The sequence below is a fragment of the Squalius cephalus genome, assembly GCF_949319135.1.
Source record: "Squalius cephalus genome assembly, chromosome: 23".
NCBI classification, from domain to species: domain Eukaryota; kingdom Metazoa; phylum Chordata; class Actinopteri; order Cypriniformes; family Leuciscidae; genus Squalius; species Squalius cephalus.
The window spans coordinates 20,237,950-20,255,605 of NC_137144.1; the positions used below are offsets into that span (position 1 = coordinate 20,237,950).

The window sequence follows — 17,656 nt, forward strand, 5'->3', positions numbered from 1 at the left end:
TGTTCCTTAAACCATTCCTGAACAATGTCTGCAGTGGCCACTGCAAATGGCCACTTCCACCAGGGAACACCATTGTCATGAAGGGGTGTACCTGGTCTGCAACAATGTTTAGGTAGGTGACACGTCAAATTCACATTCACATGAATGGCCGGACCCAAGGTATCCCAGCAGAACATTTCCCAGAGCATCACTTCTCCACCGGCTTGTCCTCGTCCCACAGTGCATCCTGGTGACATCACTTCCCCAGGTAAACGGCGCACATGTACACGGCCATCCACGTGATGTAAAAGGACTGCTCCCACTGCTTCCACTGCTCCACAGTCCAGTTCTGACGCTCATGTGCCTATTGTCGGCGCTTTCGACAGTGGACAGGGGTCATCATAGGCAGTCTGATTGGTCTGTGGCTATGCAGCCCTATACGCAGCAGTTTTGACACATTCCTTCTATTACCATCATTAAAATTTGACTGTATGCCACATATGGGATAGCCTTCGTTGCCCTTGTGCATCGATGAGCTTTGGGCACCGGTTTGTGGTTTATCCCTCTTTGGACCTCTGTTGGAAAATTCTCACCACTGCTGATCCGGAGCAACCCACAAGCCTTGCTGTTTCAGAGATACTCCGACCCAGTCGCCTTGCCATGAAGATATGGTCCTTGTCAAAGTCACTCAGATCTTTATTCCTGCCATACACTGATTACAAGAACTGATTGTTTGCTTTCCATCTAATCTACACAGTGCTTAATATGTGGCCTTGTTAGGAGATGATCAATGATATTTGCTTCACTTGCGACTGGTCATAATGTTTTGGCTCATCAGTATAAATGCAGCCTTGGTGAGCGGAAGAGACTTCTTTCAAAAACATCAATACCAACCCCAAACTTTTGAACAGTAATGCATGTAGATTTGATTTAATACATTAATGTACCATTAAAGAAATAGTTACTTTTTTCCTAGTGACAAAAAATAACAGCATGTAGGTTTGGAACGACATGATGGGGAGTAAATTCTAACACGGTTGTTGACACGTATTTGTAGCATGTTAGCAATCTGTGAATTTTCAAGCAATTAACATGTCGGTAAATGAACAACTTACACGGTTGCAGAGCAGATCACTTCCTTCAGATAAGAGTTTGGTGTTGAAAGTTCACTGTCAGCACGGAAGTGGAGCAAACCACTGTTCCTTTGTGAAAACACACCATTCTAATTCTTTTTCCATTTATCACATCAGCAAGTTTCCATTGCTCAGGTAGAGCTGTGGGAGCAAAGATATCAAACAGATAACAGGAAATAATCCACAGCTTTTCCATGCCTGGAAACAACAACAAATGCAAGATTATACTGGTTCACGGGTCTCATTCTCAATTAAACGGTTCTCATTGACGCTAGCTAAAACTTAAAGAGTGTTTATTTTTATTCCACATGGTAAAGTGTCTGAACTGAAAGGCCCTGTAAATAATGTGTCCAGTTCTGAACCAGCCTAATTATACAGACCGTATCGACTATATTTTAAAAATATGTCTTGCAAATCAGACAACTGTTTCTAAAATCCCACTTGAACCGAAGTTGTCAGTATCTACATAGATGATCAGATTTAACTGATGCACTGCCAAAATTATGCACATGCATTGAGTGCTGGGATGTTTTTGTGCACAGCGCCATCTAGGTGTCATTGCTGGGAAATTATGTTCTATAAAAAACCTTTGACATTTAGGATCCAGTCATTGTTTATAATCAAATGGTATATTTAAAAAATATTTATTTTTTGTTTTTCTGTCAGAGAGAAGCTGGAGAAAAGATATGTGGTGTCTCACTTTCCTGTTTCCTGTGGTGGGGTTGCCAGAGTGACCCCTTCCAGTCACATCGGACACCTGACACACATACACCCTGGAAGTGGCACTGGTACACACACTCCTGAAAAATCATACTAATTAAATATGTTTTGCATTTTAATTAAAATATCCAAAAGATTAAAGGAATGCCACCTAATTTTTTGAAGTGCAACACACTGCAAGAGGTTATAATATTTTTTTTTTATGTGTGTGTGTATGTTAAGAGTTACGGGTAGACGTCGAGAACAGCTCGTTGCCCATTCCACGGGACAGCAGTTCCTCCTCGGGCTATTCCAGTGCTCCTTCCAGTCCAATGACCCCTTTATCACGTGAGACTTCCTTCGACCGGGTCAAAGACCCTCACAGACGTAAGAACTTTTTTTTTTTACCATACATATTTTTAGAACTGACATTAAATTGTCTACAATAAGTGTACATATATAGTACACTATGATACAAAAATCCATTCCAAACAGTGTGTTTTATTTTTTTATGTATTACATATTTTAATTACGTTTGCTTGTGTCAGTATATAATAAATCAATCATTTAAATTCACTTAAAGTATCTAATAGCGGCTCATTCATTAACCTGAATGATTATGCATTACCCAGTAGTCTGATTACTTCTGTATACTGCACATGTGGCAAATGTAGTTGGTAATTGGAGTATTAAGCATATTGAAAACTAACATGCAGTGAAAATGAAACATTTATTAAAATTAAGAATTACAATGAATAAATATTATTATTTATTAACACATTTTTATTAAAATTAAAACTTTGAATATTTTTTGTTGTATTATTACCATAATCATGATATTTGTCATGATCATGATACTTATAAATTGTTAATTCAATTATTGCATATTTCACTTTTGGTCTTTATCTTCTATCAGGTTTGGAGTCTGGTTTGGATCCTGGCGAGAAAGAGCGGTCATGCTTTCTCCTCAATCATGCGGTATCCACCGGTCCTACCCGTCCCACTGCCCAAGTCCTCCCAGTCCAGAATGATCCCTCCCAAATGAGTTTGCCCCCTCCCTCCCTACCCCTCCTCTCCCCAGGCCGGGTTCTCAACTCCCCCCGCAAACCTCGCCCACCCCCTCTCTGTTCAGAAGAACGTCCTAAACCAGTGGGGTCCGGGGTTGCTCTGGGTGTCCGACTTGAGAACATTTTCCCTGGGCTGAGTCTTGACGGTTCCCCAGGACACCAGGACATGTCGTCCCCCCGTGGGCCCCTCGCGGTGCTTCGTTCCCCTCCAGGTCTCATGGTGGAGACCAGCACTGCTCTCACCGCCACATCTAACACCCTCCACCACGTCTCTCACCCACCCTTACACTTACAAGTGTCTTCTTCTGTTCCAAGCACAGGATCGTACCATTTCTCTCCCCCGTCCTCCTGCCCGTCATCATGTTCCTCCACCAGACCCTCTTTCTCACCGGCCAGCAGTGTTCCCATGGCGGCAGTACCTGGCAATACCTACTGTCTAAACAGCACACCCGTGGTCACGCACAGTTCTAGCCCAGCGTCCACAGAGAATAGCGGCTACGCCTCGGTGCAAGCAAACAGCATTAACTCCAGTTCCTCATTGTGCGTTTGTAGCTCTTGCGGGTGTAGCCGCAACTGTGGCTCCTACGGGGCACTTCCAGCTAGCTACGCCGGCTACTTTCCACATCCGTTCTCAGGAACGTCAGTGTTCACATTAGGTCCTTTGCTTCATTTCAGCCCGCTCCTCACAGGAAGTGGTACCGCCTCCCCTTTTTCCTACCCCCTGGTGGCCCCGCCTATCTACAACAGCAGCCTATCACATGACTCTCAACAGAATCTTGTGCTTCCGCCAGTGCAGGGTTTTCTTGGAGGAGGGGGTGGTGTGTACCAGCCCCATGGAATCATGGGAAACGGAAGCTCTGGGCATAAGAAAACAGGGAATGTATCCTGCTATAACTGTGGGCTGAGTGGGCATCGTGCACAAGACTGCAAGCAGCCGGCAATGGACTCTGCACAACAAGGTAACAGCATTGTTTATTAGTAGTACTCGCTAATTGACTCCTAACACATTAGCAACCTAGAACCCAGACCTAGAACACCCTAACATCAAATTAGCAATGCCCAAGCAACCACCCAAAACCACCCAGGAAATGCGGCCAAGAACATCCCAACAAATGTAGAGCAACTTGCTAAAAACCAGAACACCTATTGCACCAACCTACAAACGCACTAGCAAAAATGGAGGAATGTGCTGTAAAACCACTCCACAAACCTCAGGAACCACCCTAACAACCATATAGAACACCCTATCAACCATAGAGCAGTGTACTAAAAAACACTCAAAAAAAACCCAAGCAAGCTCATAGTAAGCTCTTGGAATGCTCCAGAATGCCCATCCTGAATACTCTTGCAACTGTCTAGAAGATTGCCGCGTGTCCACCAAAGTGTTTTTAGCCAGCTGAAGACGCCTAGCTGTGGGCGCTTGAGAGCGTTTTGGCAGTTGAGACGCTTTGCTTGCTATGATGCGGAATATCCGCGGAAGTGTTACTAGCATCTCATTTCACAGATAGTTTGTTTCTGTGTTGTTTCTATATAAAAATGTCGATAAAGTATTTGCTCTGGCTCTTGTTTTAAATGATTTTGTTCTGTTATTATGCTTGTTGTTGTTGTCATCCGTTGACGTTGTACAAGCAGAATGTGAAGGTTGGTCGGTATGGTATTTGTCACCGCGCCTCCTCCACTGTGATTGGACAGCTAGGTAAAAGGTGACAGTGAAGAGTGCTTCAGCGTGATAAAGATGCTCAGCGCCTCGATACACTCCTGGTGTATTAAAAATGCGCTCCCATTGAAAACAATTGGAAAAATACGCCAGCCGCATGAAAAAATGCTTTGGTGGACACAGGGCCTAACTGTAGCAACTACTCAGAACACTCCAACAACGACAAAACAAAACAACATTCATAAATCCTTAACAACCACAAAGAAATAACCTGGAAACCACTCACAACATTCTAACAAATGCAGAGAAACTTGCTAAAAACCATTCAGAACACCTTAGCAACCACATAGTAACAACCATCCAGAACACCTTTGCACCCTAATTAATAATTATAAATTAATTATATGAATTAATTTATTTACAAAATATTTGAAATAGTTAAAAAAAAAAAAATTTAATCTGAAATAAAATATAAATATTAGGGGGAAATATACTTAAACTTAGAAACCTTAGAAACTTAGTGTTATAGAAATAAATGTTGATTGGTGACTAATTGAGATATATATATATATATATATATATATATATATATATATTTTTTTTTTTTTTTATTGAATCAAATCTTTAATCATTTATCACTTATCAAATCGATTAATCATGATTAATCACTTCTAACATAAAAGTTTGTAAATATATATATATTTATGTGTGTATCTATCTATCCATATATATATATATATATATATATACATACATACACACACACACATATACAGTATATTTACTTTTATGTTACACAAATCGATTTGATGTGTGTGTGCGCGTGCATGTGTGCACAAACATTACCCACATCTTCTTCAGAAATTGTAAAAAATAGTTATTTTTGAAGAAAGAAACAACAACATGTTTTGTTTTTGCAGGGACATTTCGTCTGAAATATTCTCCGCAGTCAGACAGCCAGGACTCAGGGGACTAAACGATGAGTATGGACTGGTTTGGACCTGCACCTTCCTCAGTGTGTGTGTAAACATACTTGATGTGAGACCCCCGCTGAGCAAAGACAGTATCTCTTTACAGGAAGATCGCGTTTGATCACTTAAATGGCTTCCGATGAAGCCTTGTGCCAAAGAATCACTTCACAGTGGATCTTTGTAAAGGGATGCTCAAAGAAGTGTGTTCTTCATACTCTTCACACTGTTCGTTTCACTTGAGACTCGCTTGAGCAAGTCACTGTGGAGCAGCCAACAGTGTATCAGTCAACATTTATCGCACATGTCATTCTTGGAAGCAAAACAAAGAGATAAAATGACAGATTTTGCTTGCCAAGTAACGTGCAATGATGGCCAAGTCTTTTTGCTCTTGGTGTGACAAGTCAACCTTTGGGAATAAAATACTGGCAGTTTTTTTTTCTGTAAATTCATAAAGGAAAGAACAAACTGACAATTGAGGAAGTGGAAATGTTGTTTAAGAGGTCTCTTAAGACCTCTTAAGAGGTCATTTTTTGGCCTTTTGACTTCCGAACGTCTTCTTAATCATCATGTGTTATGTTCCTGTTTGTTGTAATCATGGTATATTTGTTAATGTCCTGGTTTTTGCTACTTTTGAATTATATTTTTATTACATGTTCCATGTTCTCTTCGCAATAAAGGTGCCATGTCAGCGGGACACTAAAATAAAAGACGTTTATACAGTCAAAGCACTCGAGACCGTTAAAGTCGAACTTTTCAGTTTACTAGCGTTTTTAAAACTGTAATGAAAAAGAAGAAATTGCTTCCCATATGTATGAATTTCAGCTTCTGAACTGAGAACTGAACACTAGAGGAAACCATTTTTAATATCTCACACTAAAAAGGTCAAAACAGTGGGGTTTTCCACATTGTTTCTCAATTACATGGGCATATCATTTTTCCAAAGTGTTGAAAGGGGTCAGACTTACACAATAAGACCCATTTAGCCAATAGATGCCATTCCATTGATGCTGTTTCAAAGCAAATGGTGATATTGATGATCAGTGTTTTTCAGTGTCTAGCTGCCTTTTACAGAACATTTCTGTTTTTAATTATAGATCTTGCAGTTGCTGGATATGCATGTTGCCTGATGATGAATTACTACGTACTGTATATATTATGTGTATTATTATTATTGCAGGAAAGCTTTTGACCTAAAACGAAAATGCTGACGCAGCCATTTTATATTCAGAGGTGAATGTTCATTGAAGATTGATTGTTGAATTTTTGTATCAATTTGTCACTTTTTAAAAAGAATTAAAAATGTTTTTGAGAATTCCTGTTTAAGCAGATTGATTTAACATAAGGGTTATGTAAAAACATTGTTTTGCAATAATATTATTACAATTTAAAATAACTACTATTTTCTACTTCAATATATTTAACGATGTAATTTATTCCTGTGATGATAAAGCTGAATTTTCAGCATCATTGCTCCAGTCTTCTGTCATATGATCCTTCAGAAATCATTCTAATATGCTGAAAATCAAGAAAATGTCTTATTATCATCATGTTTTTTCAGGACAAATTCCAGAAATTATTTGAAATTGACATATTTTACATTATTAAAGTCTTCACTGTCACTTTTGATCAATTTAATGCATCCTTGTTGAATAAAAGTATTAATTTCTTTCAAAAATGTATATAATAAAAAAAGGACAAATTATTGGTTTAACGGTAATGCATGTATGTTTTAAATTAATAAATTAATCAATTTTCCTAATACCTAACCAATACAAAATAACCTTTAAATGCAGTGATGTTTCCCATTTTAAATAATTTTGAGGGACATTTTCAAAGAAAAGGCCAAACAGGATGCATATTCCTCTTTTATTTTTAAAATATCAACAGAAATAGAAGTGTAATATTGCTGTAAATCTGAGCAGGAGAAACACAGAATTGACATTAGTTCGATAATGAGTTAAACTCTCATTCAAACAGTCACTTTTGTAAATTGCACAATACTATCACATATGAATGTTTTTTGCATGAACAAAACGGGAAGAAAAAAAAAACATTTTAAATAAGAGCAAATAAATGCTCAGGAGAAAAGGCATCTAAGCTTATCTGTACAGATTACTGTAAGACATACAGATGGAAAAAGGTACGACAGCTCACGGTTATGTATTTATAAAGGCGTAAATAATCTTCTAATAAAATTGAAAGTCTAAAAAGCGTGCATCTACAAGAGCAAGGATGTTCGGGCAGCACCCGTGTCCATGGATTGAGGCCACAATCGCTAAAGCCACATTCATTCGCTCAATGTACCATTGATTATAATTCTATTTTTCTTCCTAAGCTTGCACTTTCAAAGCTTCACACAACAATCAACGCAGAATTTCTTGTATTTTAAATAGCTTACTATTCATTTTCCTCGGGTACGTCCCACTGGAGCATACTTCAAATGTCAACGCAAGTAAGACGGCGTTTTGAACCTTGACTTACCCAAAGAGTTGTGAAATCCGAGAACCTCCGCGCTCATGACCCAATTAGCAAAAAGCTCGAGGGGGAGGTGAAAAGACTGAATTGCTTCTAACAGGAAAATGGAACGGCAGAAAACACAGCCGAACTCCACAAATAAAGTGATTCGACGGACAACGGGAGGGGTTAGAGGTCACCAGAGTGCGCTGGCAGCAACACGACCCCTCCAAGCTGAAATGGACCTAACGAATAACCTCTGAAAACTATTTGGCCGCCTAACGTTACACTAGATGCCATTTCGGAAATGTAACCGCCAAGTTAAACAGATGATTCCATCATTACACAGAAGTCTTTCATTCAAGATTTGTGTTGAGTAAACCGGGAGAATTAGTCCAATTTACCATAACCTGTCCTACAACCTAATCACAATTACTCCTCATCCATTATGAAAACACAAATGAACAGAAGGGAGTTCAGGTTAAGGGGCTGAGACGTGGGAAGTTAGGATTGAGCTTTGGATAATGTCTGGGATTGATGAGGGATTCGAGCCAAACGACTAAAAGTTCAGATGGTTCCTGTTTGAATGGGGGGGGGGGGGGGGGGGGTGGTGGATATGGATATGTGTAGAGGAAAGGTCTAGAGTTCAGGGTAGGTTGTATCATTGTCCAAAAGAGTGAAAGCCAATCGTTTTGCCCTTTTTTACAGAGGACGCACAGATCCAAATGTCTCCTGGGATGCGTAGACCATGTAGAGGAAGCCGTCCTCGTCTCGCTCGCGCTCGTAGACCTCAGAGATGGCAGTGGACACAGAGACCATGCTGTGACCGTTGACAAGCAGGAAGAAAGCCTGGTTGGAGTTGAGCTGGAGGCGTCTCCTATTAAAACCAGAAATGCGTTAGAAAAGTTGATTTTTCCCCAACAAAATAATAATGAAAGAGATAAATAATAACGAAAGGCAAGAGGTAAAAGACATTACCTGATTATCTTAATAAGTTCGCTCATGTTTACGTGGTCAGGAACTAAAAACTTAGTTTTGTCAAGAATCGGCAGTTGCTTCTCTCCCTTGTATCTCTCAATGATGACCTGAAACAGAATCACTTGAAACTTTAGCATATATGCATAAATATCATTTATTTTATTTTTAAATAGTGAAGGAATACACACACACACACACATACTTTTAAGTTAGATGCGATTAATCGATTTGACAGCTCTAATAAAATCTAATATATACTGTATATATCAGTAAGATTTTTAATGTTTTAAAATATTGTCTCAAGCTCAGCATGGCTGCATTTATTTGATCTGAAATTCAGTAAAATTCCATATTGTGAGATATTATTACAAATTTTCTATATACATATAAATAAACATAAATATAAATAATGTAATTTATACATCTACATATAAATAATGTTAATTATTCCTGTGATGCAAAACTGAATTTTCAGCATCATTACTCTTCAGTGTCACATGATCCTTCAGGAATCATTCTAATATGCTGATCTGGTGCTTAAAAAAAACATTTCTTATCTTATTATCAATGTTGAAAACAGTTGTCCTGCTTAATAAAGTTCAAAAGAATAGCATTTATTTAATATGGAAATCTTTTGTAACTTTATAAATGTATTTACTGTCACATTTGATCAATTTAATGCACCCTTGCTGAATAAAAGTATTCATTTATTTAAAATAAAGTAAACTGACCCTCAAACTTTTAAACGATATATATGCCATTTTTATACTTTTTTAAATTAGATTCCTAAATATTTATAATATTATCTTTGTCCACCACTTTCTGGTCCATTTAAAAACCAAAAAAAAAAAAAACATTGAATTTAAAGTTGATTATTTGTGTGTCCAGACTTTCCCATTGAAAAGAGCTGCTCTGGGTGGAGGTTTGTGTGTGTTCAGCAGATGGGAAGTTGACCACTCTATCCTGGTCAGCTTGAATAACAATTGGCTCTGGTAACCCTGAGGCGCTGTCAATAGAGGTGACACCTGGCTACAATACCAATGACTGGTCTTTAAGAGGTTGATAAAGACCCTATACATACATGCAAACGCAGCCATTCATATGCTAGTTGTTTAACTAGCTCTATTGACAACCTTCCTTTTAAGATTATGCATAAGATTAACCTATTCTGTCCAATTCACACAGCTGAGCATGTTTTAAACTTTTACATAATGGCATTGATCCCGAGGCCATCTGCTTTTGAGCCATTTACTTAATTTTTTTAATTTTACATTTACTTTATATCGTTTTTGTGTTACACAGAAAAAGAACATATGAGGATGAGTAAATGATGACAGATTTTCATATTTGAGTGAGTGAACTATCCCTTTAAATCCAGTGTTTTGTGCTGGTAAAAAAAAATTTATAGTATGCAAATGAGCTATTCCATTTAACTTCCTCAAAAAAGGCACACTTCGAACAAACAGGAAAAATGTGACCATATTCTAATAACAATTCCATTAAATTTACATGTACTTAATTATTTATCATTTCAAGGTCTATACTGGTAAAAACGCCTCCCATGCTAAGAGTGGAAGCCTTTTTAATTGGTTAACAAGTTTAATTTTCATCTCCAGCTCCACAGACACACACATCCGCTTACCGGGATCTTGTTTGGATGCTGTTCCCGGATCAGCCGAACATCCTCCACCCGCTGCTCTGTAGAGAGGAAGTAGGAGCGGATATTAGATGCAGGCAGATCACAATACAGGACGCATTAAACCACAGACATTTTACTGGGCTGGATATGGGTCTCAAGTATCCATCCATTCTCTAATGGACCAAGCTCAAATGTGTTTAACAGGTCCAAGTTAAACTTGTCAACTCTATTCTGTCGCTCAGTTTCAACCGAACAAGTAAGGTCATCGATGCAATTAAGGTTCTGTTCCAGATTAAACTGTTCTGTTGGCATACGAGAGTGCATAAATAATGACAAAATATTCATTTTCGGTCAGCTATCCCTTTAACGACACGCTCAAAAACAAGACTCCTGTGTTTATGTCTGTTCTTCCGAGTTAAATTGCTTGGAATATTAGTTTATTTCTGTGTTTGTTCCACATCATTTTCTCTTAATGAGTTAATGAACAGAAATGAAGAAGAAACAAGGAAGTCCTTTGTGTACCATGCTAACTAGACTTTGAACAAAAGGCATGACTCAGCATGAGATCGCAAGACAGTATCTACAGCAACCATAAAATAATAAAACGTAGATTCTAGAAAACACTGCTTTGATATTTCAGGAAATGTGCGTTTGAGTTATGTTCATGACAGCACATGTTGCTGATGTATCACACGTGCATATTGAGCAACTGTGGTAACTTTAGGAGGCTTGACAACTAACCACACTCATTTCCGCAAAACTCGTCCTTTAGTTTTGTTTTAAAGACCTGGTTCATCCTTTTGATGACGTTTTATTAACAAGAGCATTCACTGTAGCTTAATGTGGAGCAGTTCAGATGGTTGAAGTCATGATTCTTCAGTTCTTTTAAAAACAAAGCAATTTAGAACCTTTATACACATTACTGAGGTAAAATGACATTCATTAAAATTATGTTTGGTATGCGTGTTCATAAAACTGTAATACAATTAAGTCATAACCATATTTCGAATCACTGCGAGTCAAAACACGTTCAACCGATTCGATTAAGTCTTACTGAGTCCGATTCATCAACATCCAGTTTGGTTCGATTCACTGAATTAATTCATTATTAAAAGACTTGCACTCATGAGTTACATCGCGGCTAGCATGTTCTTGTTTGGGCTGGTTATCCCAACATTGGTTGTAAGATGAATTGGGTCATTTAAGGGCTGATAAATGATTTGTTTTTATAGCTATTTACAACAAGAAACAGATGCTTTTGTATATAATTTTCTCTTAAAAGTACCAATCAAAAAAAGTAGGCTACATTATGAATGCAAAGCCCAATATGTTGTCCAATTAAATGGATAGTTCACCCAAAAATTTACTCACCCTTCTGTTGTTCTAAACCTGTAGGCCTATGGGTTTCTTTCTTCTGTTGAACTAAAAAGAAGATATTTTGAAGAATGTTTGTAACCAAGCAGTTTATGGTAGCCATTGATTTCCATAGTAAAAGAAAAAAATCAAAACTATGGAAGTCAATGGGTGCCGTCAACTGTCTGGTTACAAACATTATTCAAAATATCTTCTTTTGTGTTCAACAAACGAAAGTAACTCGTACAGGTTTGGAACAACATATGGACGAGTAAATGACGACAGAATTGTCATTTTTTTGGGTGAACTATCCCTTTAAGTCTCTGACTAGCCTATGTTATCCGCTATTTTCCACTTCAGTCCCAAAACGGGATGGAAACATGACAAGAGTGGTAACGGTTATGATGAAAAAGGAAACAATTAAACGTCGTTACTTCGCCTTCAAACAGGCCTGTAACTGAGCGCAACGATGACAATATCCGCAATAATTGTATTCTTTTTTAAACTGTCGAGGTGAACGGTCGCTAAATTGAACATACGTAATAATCATTCGGCATCGTTGTTTACTCGAGTCCTTCCAAATAACCTTAAACGTCGAGTCCCATCCCCCAATCCTGCAGCGCGGAGTTTAGCTAACATCTGCCCACAAACAAAGACAGTGCGACATAGGTTTTGATTGTGGTAACTTACGTTGAAAATAAAGTAAGAGTAATTCTTTATGTTGTTTGTTATGAGTCTGCAGTCTCTATGTTTGTACAGACTGAACATTAAGATAGCGCCTATACCCGGCCGACACCCTTAGCCTATAACGTTAACCCAGTTTGACTACAGAGCAACAAGACCTATTTTTCTATAACGCAATTAATATACGATTATAATAGAAGATGCGTGTATTACATTTATAAATACTTCAATACAATAACTACTGGACTAGGAAACTTACTGTATACACGATAATAAATAAAGAACAACCATTAACTTTCCATGAATAGCCTATAGTCTAATGTAAAGTGTCATGTTGTGAAATCAATACTGAAGATTTGATATAGGTAATACAGTACAAAAGTAAATTTCTGATGATATTAACTCGATGCACTTACCAAATGTCCTCCTTTGTTTAAATGTCTTCTCCGAAGGCATGTTTAAAATTAGATTAGACACCGTATTCTTTAGGCAAACCTGCCTACTTTGCTTTCTTTTCTATCCCTGAACAGATCTTAATATGTAATGTGTTTTATAATGCGAAATCGTACAATTCAGTTGCGTGTCGTTGCCTCGTCCTGTGAAGTCTTGTCTTACCCAGCAAAACAAACCAGTCAGCTGATCTATGACGTCACGGCGCATATGCCGTGTACACGAAGGAAAGGGGAAGAGCTTGAGGTTAGTCACTCTCTGATCCCTCACTGCTAGTTTTATACAGTGGCTCACTGAGGCATATTTTTTAGGACATTTTGTGTATTTGGCAGTTCTTTTTTTATTTTATAGGCTTACTGAATTCATAATCTGAATTCTCGGGATTTGTACAAAAGCTGTTTTCAAGTCGTTCTAGAAAGATAATCATTTTAGCCCGTCAACTGAATATTTCTCGGGATAGCTTAACATTCCCTTAAAGGGATAGTTCACCCAAAAATGAAAATTAGGCCATGATTAGGTCATGATCACCCTGAAGCCATCCTAGGTGTATATGACATTCTTCTTTCAGACGAATTCAATCAGAGTTATATTAAAAATGTCCTGGCTCTTCCAAGCTTTATAATGGCCGTGACTGTCCGTATATTCCAAGTCCATGAAAGCACATCCATTCGTGTAAGAAAAATGTCCATATTTAAAACTTTATCGACTAAAATAACTAGCTTCCAGGCAGACGGCCGTACACAAGTCGACTTACGCCAAAAGAGTACATTTTTAACAAAGAGTAGCGTAAGCTTTGACGCCTCTCGCGGTTCAAAACAGGGCTGGGCAACCGCGTTCGTCATTACATTGTGCGTCAAGTTCAAGGGTTAGTCTTTCGCCGTAAATGTGTACGGCCCTCTGCCGGAAGCTAGTTATTTTAGTTGATAAAGTTTTAAATATGGATATTTTTCTTACACGAACGCATCGCTTCACTTCAGAAGGCCGAGACGCGTGGAGCACTTTTATCATGGATGGATGCGCTTTTATGTATTTCCAAAAAAATATACCCATTCACTCCCATTATAAAGCTTGGAAGAGCCAAGACATTTTTTTATATAACTCCGATTGTATTCTTCTGAAAGCAGAATGTCATATACACCTAGGATGGCTTCAGGGTGAGTAAATCATGGACTAATTTTCATTGTTGGGTGAACTATCCCTTTAACACGTTAGGGCATGTTGTTGATATGTTTGCTGCAATGGCCTTTCCATTAAACAGGCTTTTCAAACAGCAAAACAATTGTGATTTTGCATAGACAGTTTACACTAGCTATAGTGTGCATTAGCCTATGCTTGTCCAGATAATAAAACGCAATAATACTGTTGTTTAAGTAGTGCAGAGATGAGTAAGACAGGGGTTGAGACTGAGTCATAGATAATTTCAAGAAAATAGATCTGTGTTTTGTTTTTTTTCTTGTAAGTAACTACCATCATGGTATAGGCCCCGGGTATGTTCATCAGTGTTGTTAGAGGGACCGTGAAAATGAAAGTGAAACAATATAGACATTTCAGCATTGTTAGCTGCAAGGCTTCCATGAGCCATGCTGTAAAATGATTAATTTAATCAAACTGAACCTCTTGAATACTGAGTGGATTGTATGAAATGCGGCAGAGTATTAATAACAGCAGAGCATTTATAGGTGAAAAATACAAAATACAGTTAGAGGGGAATTTGGCCAACTCAACATAAGTTTTTTTTTTTTTTTTTTTTAGTTAGTTATTTTGAACTTGCCATATGAGTCACATAATAGACTACTTTTTTTACATTTCATGATTCAAATAACATCAGTGCTCTAACATTTTGTACAGTGGACAAGATAATTAACCAACAGGCTATTAATAGGTAAACATATGAACTTTTTTTTTTTCCTCTCACACAGATTTTCCCATTAACCTTCTGTTTTGTTGGATGCGGTTCACTTGCAACTGGAACATCTGTGCTATAATTACACATTAGCATATTTATTTTTTAGATGACAAAGGAAAATCTTAAATATGTGTTTCTAAAATTCATACCCCAGTTCAAACTACTGGCTATTTGGAGACTTTAAAATGCATAAATAAGACAATACATAAAAAGTATTATTATAACTATCATTATTTGAACAGCAGATGCATCGGTGAGATATGACTGGGAAAAAATCCCATCCAACACATTGTCATCCATATTCTATGAGTATTTCCGCAGTAAAAACCTGTTTTTTCTTGGAGGTTAGAACTCAAATTAAAACCACCCAGATGTTCAGTAGCTATACATTCGTCTGGAAAATAATATCTTGCAACATCTGTGTAAAAATACCCCCATACTTATTTAGATTCAGCACTTTAGACTTTTAATTTCTTAAACTGTATCAAGTTAAAAACAGTTGTGCTCATTTTTTCAATATATGTTTTTGATCTCAGGTTTTCTATTAGGGGCTTCTGAGACAAAACATGGTTGGAATACTTTAAAATGGCACACACAAACCTCAGGAATTGGTAGTTTAATCTTTAAATGTAAATGGAAAAGTAATTTTCAGGGCACAATCTTTACTGAAACGTTTGAAACCCACCTAAAACCTATAATGTATGGTTGCATTATAAGGAAATCCCAATTCTGATATCACACATGATAGTAAACGTGATGACAAAATGAAAAAGTGTAAATGAAATTGGCAAACAGTCAAACAATGTCCTAATTATTCAAGAGGGGGAATGGGGCTCCACAAATGTTTCCAGTTTATGCCTGGAAAAAAATCTGCATCTAATTCACATGCTTTGCTTGTTGGTTCGACTTAAAAATCAGAGTATATCGTAACAGAAATGTTGCATTAGAACTTAAGAATATTAAGTTGGCTAAACCAAAATCTAATCCACTAAGTATAGCCTACAGCCTATGAGTCTCCATATAAAACTGTAGAAAGACAGAGACTAGCAACATGACAGTAAAGCAAATTGCAAGTAAATCCAAGAAGGACAGTTCATTTATATTCACATCTCAATTTTCTGACCAACCACATGACATTGATGTAAAGAGCTGTGCATTGATCTGTGAGTGAGTGAGTGTGTGGCCTGGTAAACCCTACATTACGAGGACAAAAAGTCCCCACAGAGATGGCAATATCCGAAATCCTTGTCCTTGTGTGGACTTTTTTTTTGGTCCCCATGAGGATAACGGCATATAAATCATACTAAGTGATGTTTTTTGAAAATGTAAAAATGCAGAAAGTTTTATGTGATGCTATGGGGTTAGTGTAAGAGAGTATACAGTTAGTACAGTCTTTAGTACAGTCTTACAGTCTACAGTACACGCGCGCGCGCGTGTGTGTGTGTGTGTTATTATGGATCACTCCCAGTCACACTCCGTGTTCCTGTCATCCTCCCAGTCATCAGATGGTGGGCAGGCTCACTCACGGCTGGGCACTCAACTGATGGCAGCTGTCCTGTAGGAAGTGCAGTTGGCACGGGTTTATCTGCGATGTCTCTCCGTTATCTCGCCTTGGCATCGTGTCATGGTATACATATTCAATATTTCGGAGCTCAGTTTTTAGTCTCAACTTCGGGTTGATCCAAAAATGCGTAGAATCTTGTTAAATCGCAGCATAATAAGGTGTTTCGTAATTGTATTCATTATAAAATCGCAATTAGCCTCATATTGTCCATACTCGGCTTGGGCGTCTGTAGGGTTTGTCAGCGTACAGCAGGTGGCGCTCTTACACAATCACTGCTCGTCAGGATTACAGTCAGGCTTCTCAAGGGACTGTGTGTGTGAGAGGCAGTCTGCTATTTCTGACACGTCCTCTCAAACAACAAGCCTGCTTTCGGCTTTCGGCTTTCAGCAACATAAAAGCTGCCACGAAACACAAAAGATTTAATCCTGTAATTCTAACATTTATGATCCGGAGTGCATAACGTAGAATCGTTCTTGCAAAATACAGTGTAGCCTATGATTTATTGGCATCGTGCACCCTGTTCTTAACTGTACAATCTGATTTTATTAGCATTTATAATTTTGATCATTTAAGGGAGAAAAGAACATTTTAGATTTTCTTAATGCACAGTGTTCACACATGCACTATAAAACTAAATGTAACCCACATGATGCTTAGTATGGTGTGATTTTACTTAGACATTTACCTTTGACCCTTATATCCTCTTTATATGTCATTGGGGGTTTTATGCCTTTGATGATTTAATCATTTTAATTAATTTATTGATTGCATTTTTTATGCATTCAAAGTTTCTGATAAAGTGGTGATGCTACCATTTTGTATTGCAGTGGACAGATGAGCAATTCTCTAACAAGATATATATATATATATATATATATGTGTGTGTGTGTGTGTGTGTGTGTGTGTGTGTGTGTGTGTGTGTGTGTATATATATATCTTGTTAGAGAATTGCTCATATGTCCACTGCAATACAAAATGGTAGCATCACCACTTTCATCAGAAACTTTGAATGCATAAAAATGCAATCAATAAATTAATTAAAATGATACACACATATACACATACATACAAACTTTTATGTAAGATGTGATTAATTTATATATATATATATATATATATATA

At 37.6% G+C, this 17,656-nt stretch overlaps 2 protein-coding genes across 2 annotated transcripts in view; one reads left to right on the plus strand and one right to left on the minus strand.

The window, feature by feature from the left end:
* Positions 1-8,140, plus strand: part of zcchc14 (zinc finger, CCHC domain containing 14) — a 30,376-nt gene extending 22,236 nt beyond the window's left edge. The window contains exons 10-13 of the mRNA XM_079860292.1: positions 1,779-1,900; positions 2,055-2,198; positions 2,728-3,837; positions 5,456-8,140. Coding sequence (XP_079716418.1) covers positions 1,779-1,900; positions 2,055-2,198; positions 2,728-3,837; positions 5,456-5,511 — 1,432 coding nt within the window. The 3' untranslated portion in view covers positions 5,512-8,140. The remainder of the gene's footprint in view (positions 1-1,778; positions 1,901-2,054; positions 2,199-2,727; positions 3,838-5,455) is intronic.
* On the minus strand, positions 6,160-13,271 carry map1lc3b (microtubule-associated protein 1 light chain 3 beta). Its single transcript, XM_079860293.1, has 4 exons — positions 13,031-13,271; positions 10,581-10,636; positions 8,939-9,045; positions 6,160-8,837 (listed from the first exon to the last, which is right to left on the minus strand). Exons 1-4 carry the CDS (start codon positions 13,068-13,070, stop codon positions 8,663-8,665), a joined length of 378 nt encoding a protein of 125 aa, XP_079716419.1. The 5' UTR covers positions 13,071-13,271; the 3' UTR covers positions 6,160-8,662.
* Positions 13,272-17,656: the final 4,385 nt, after the last annotated feature.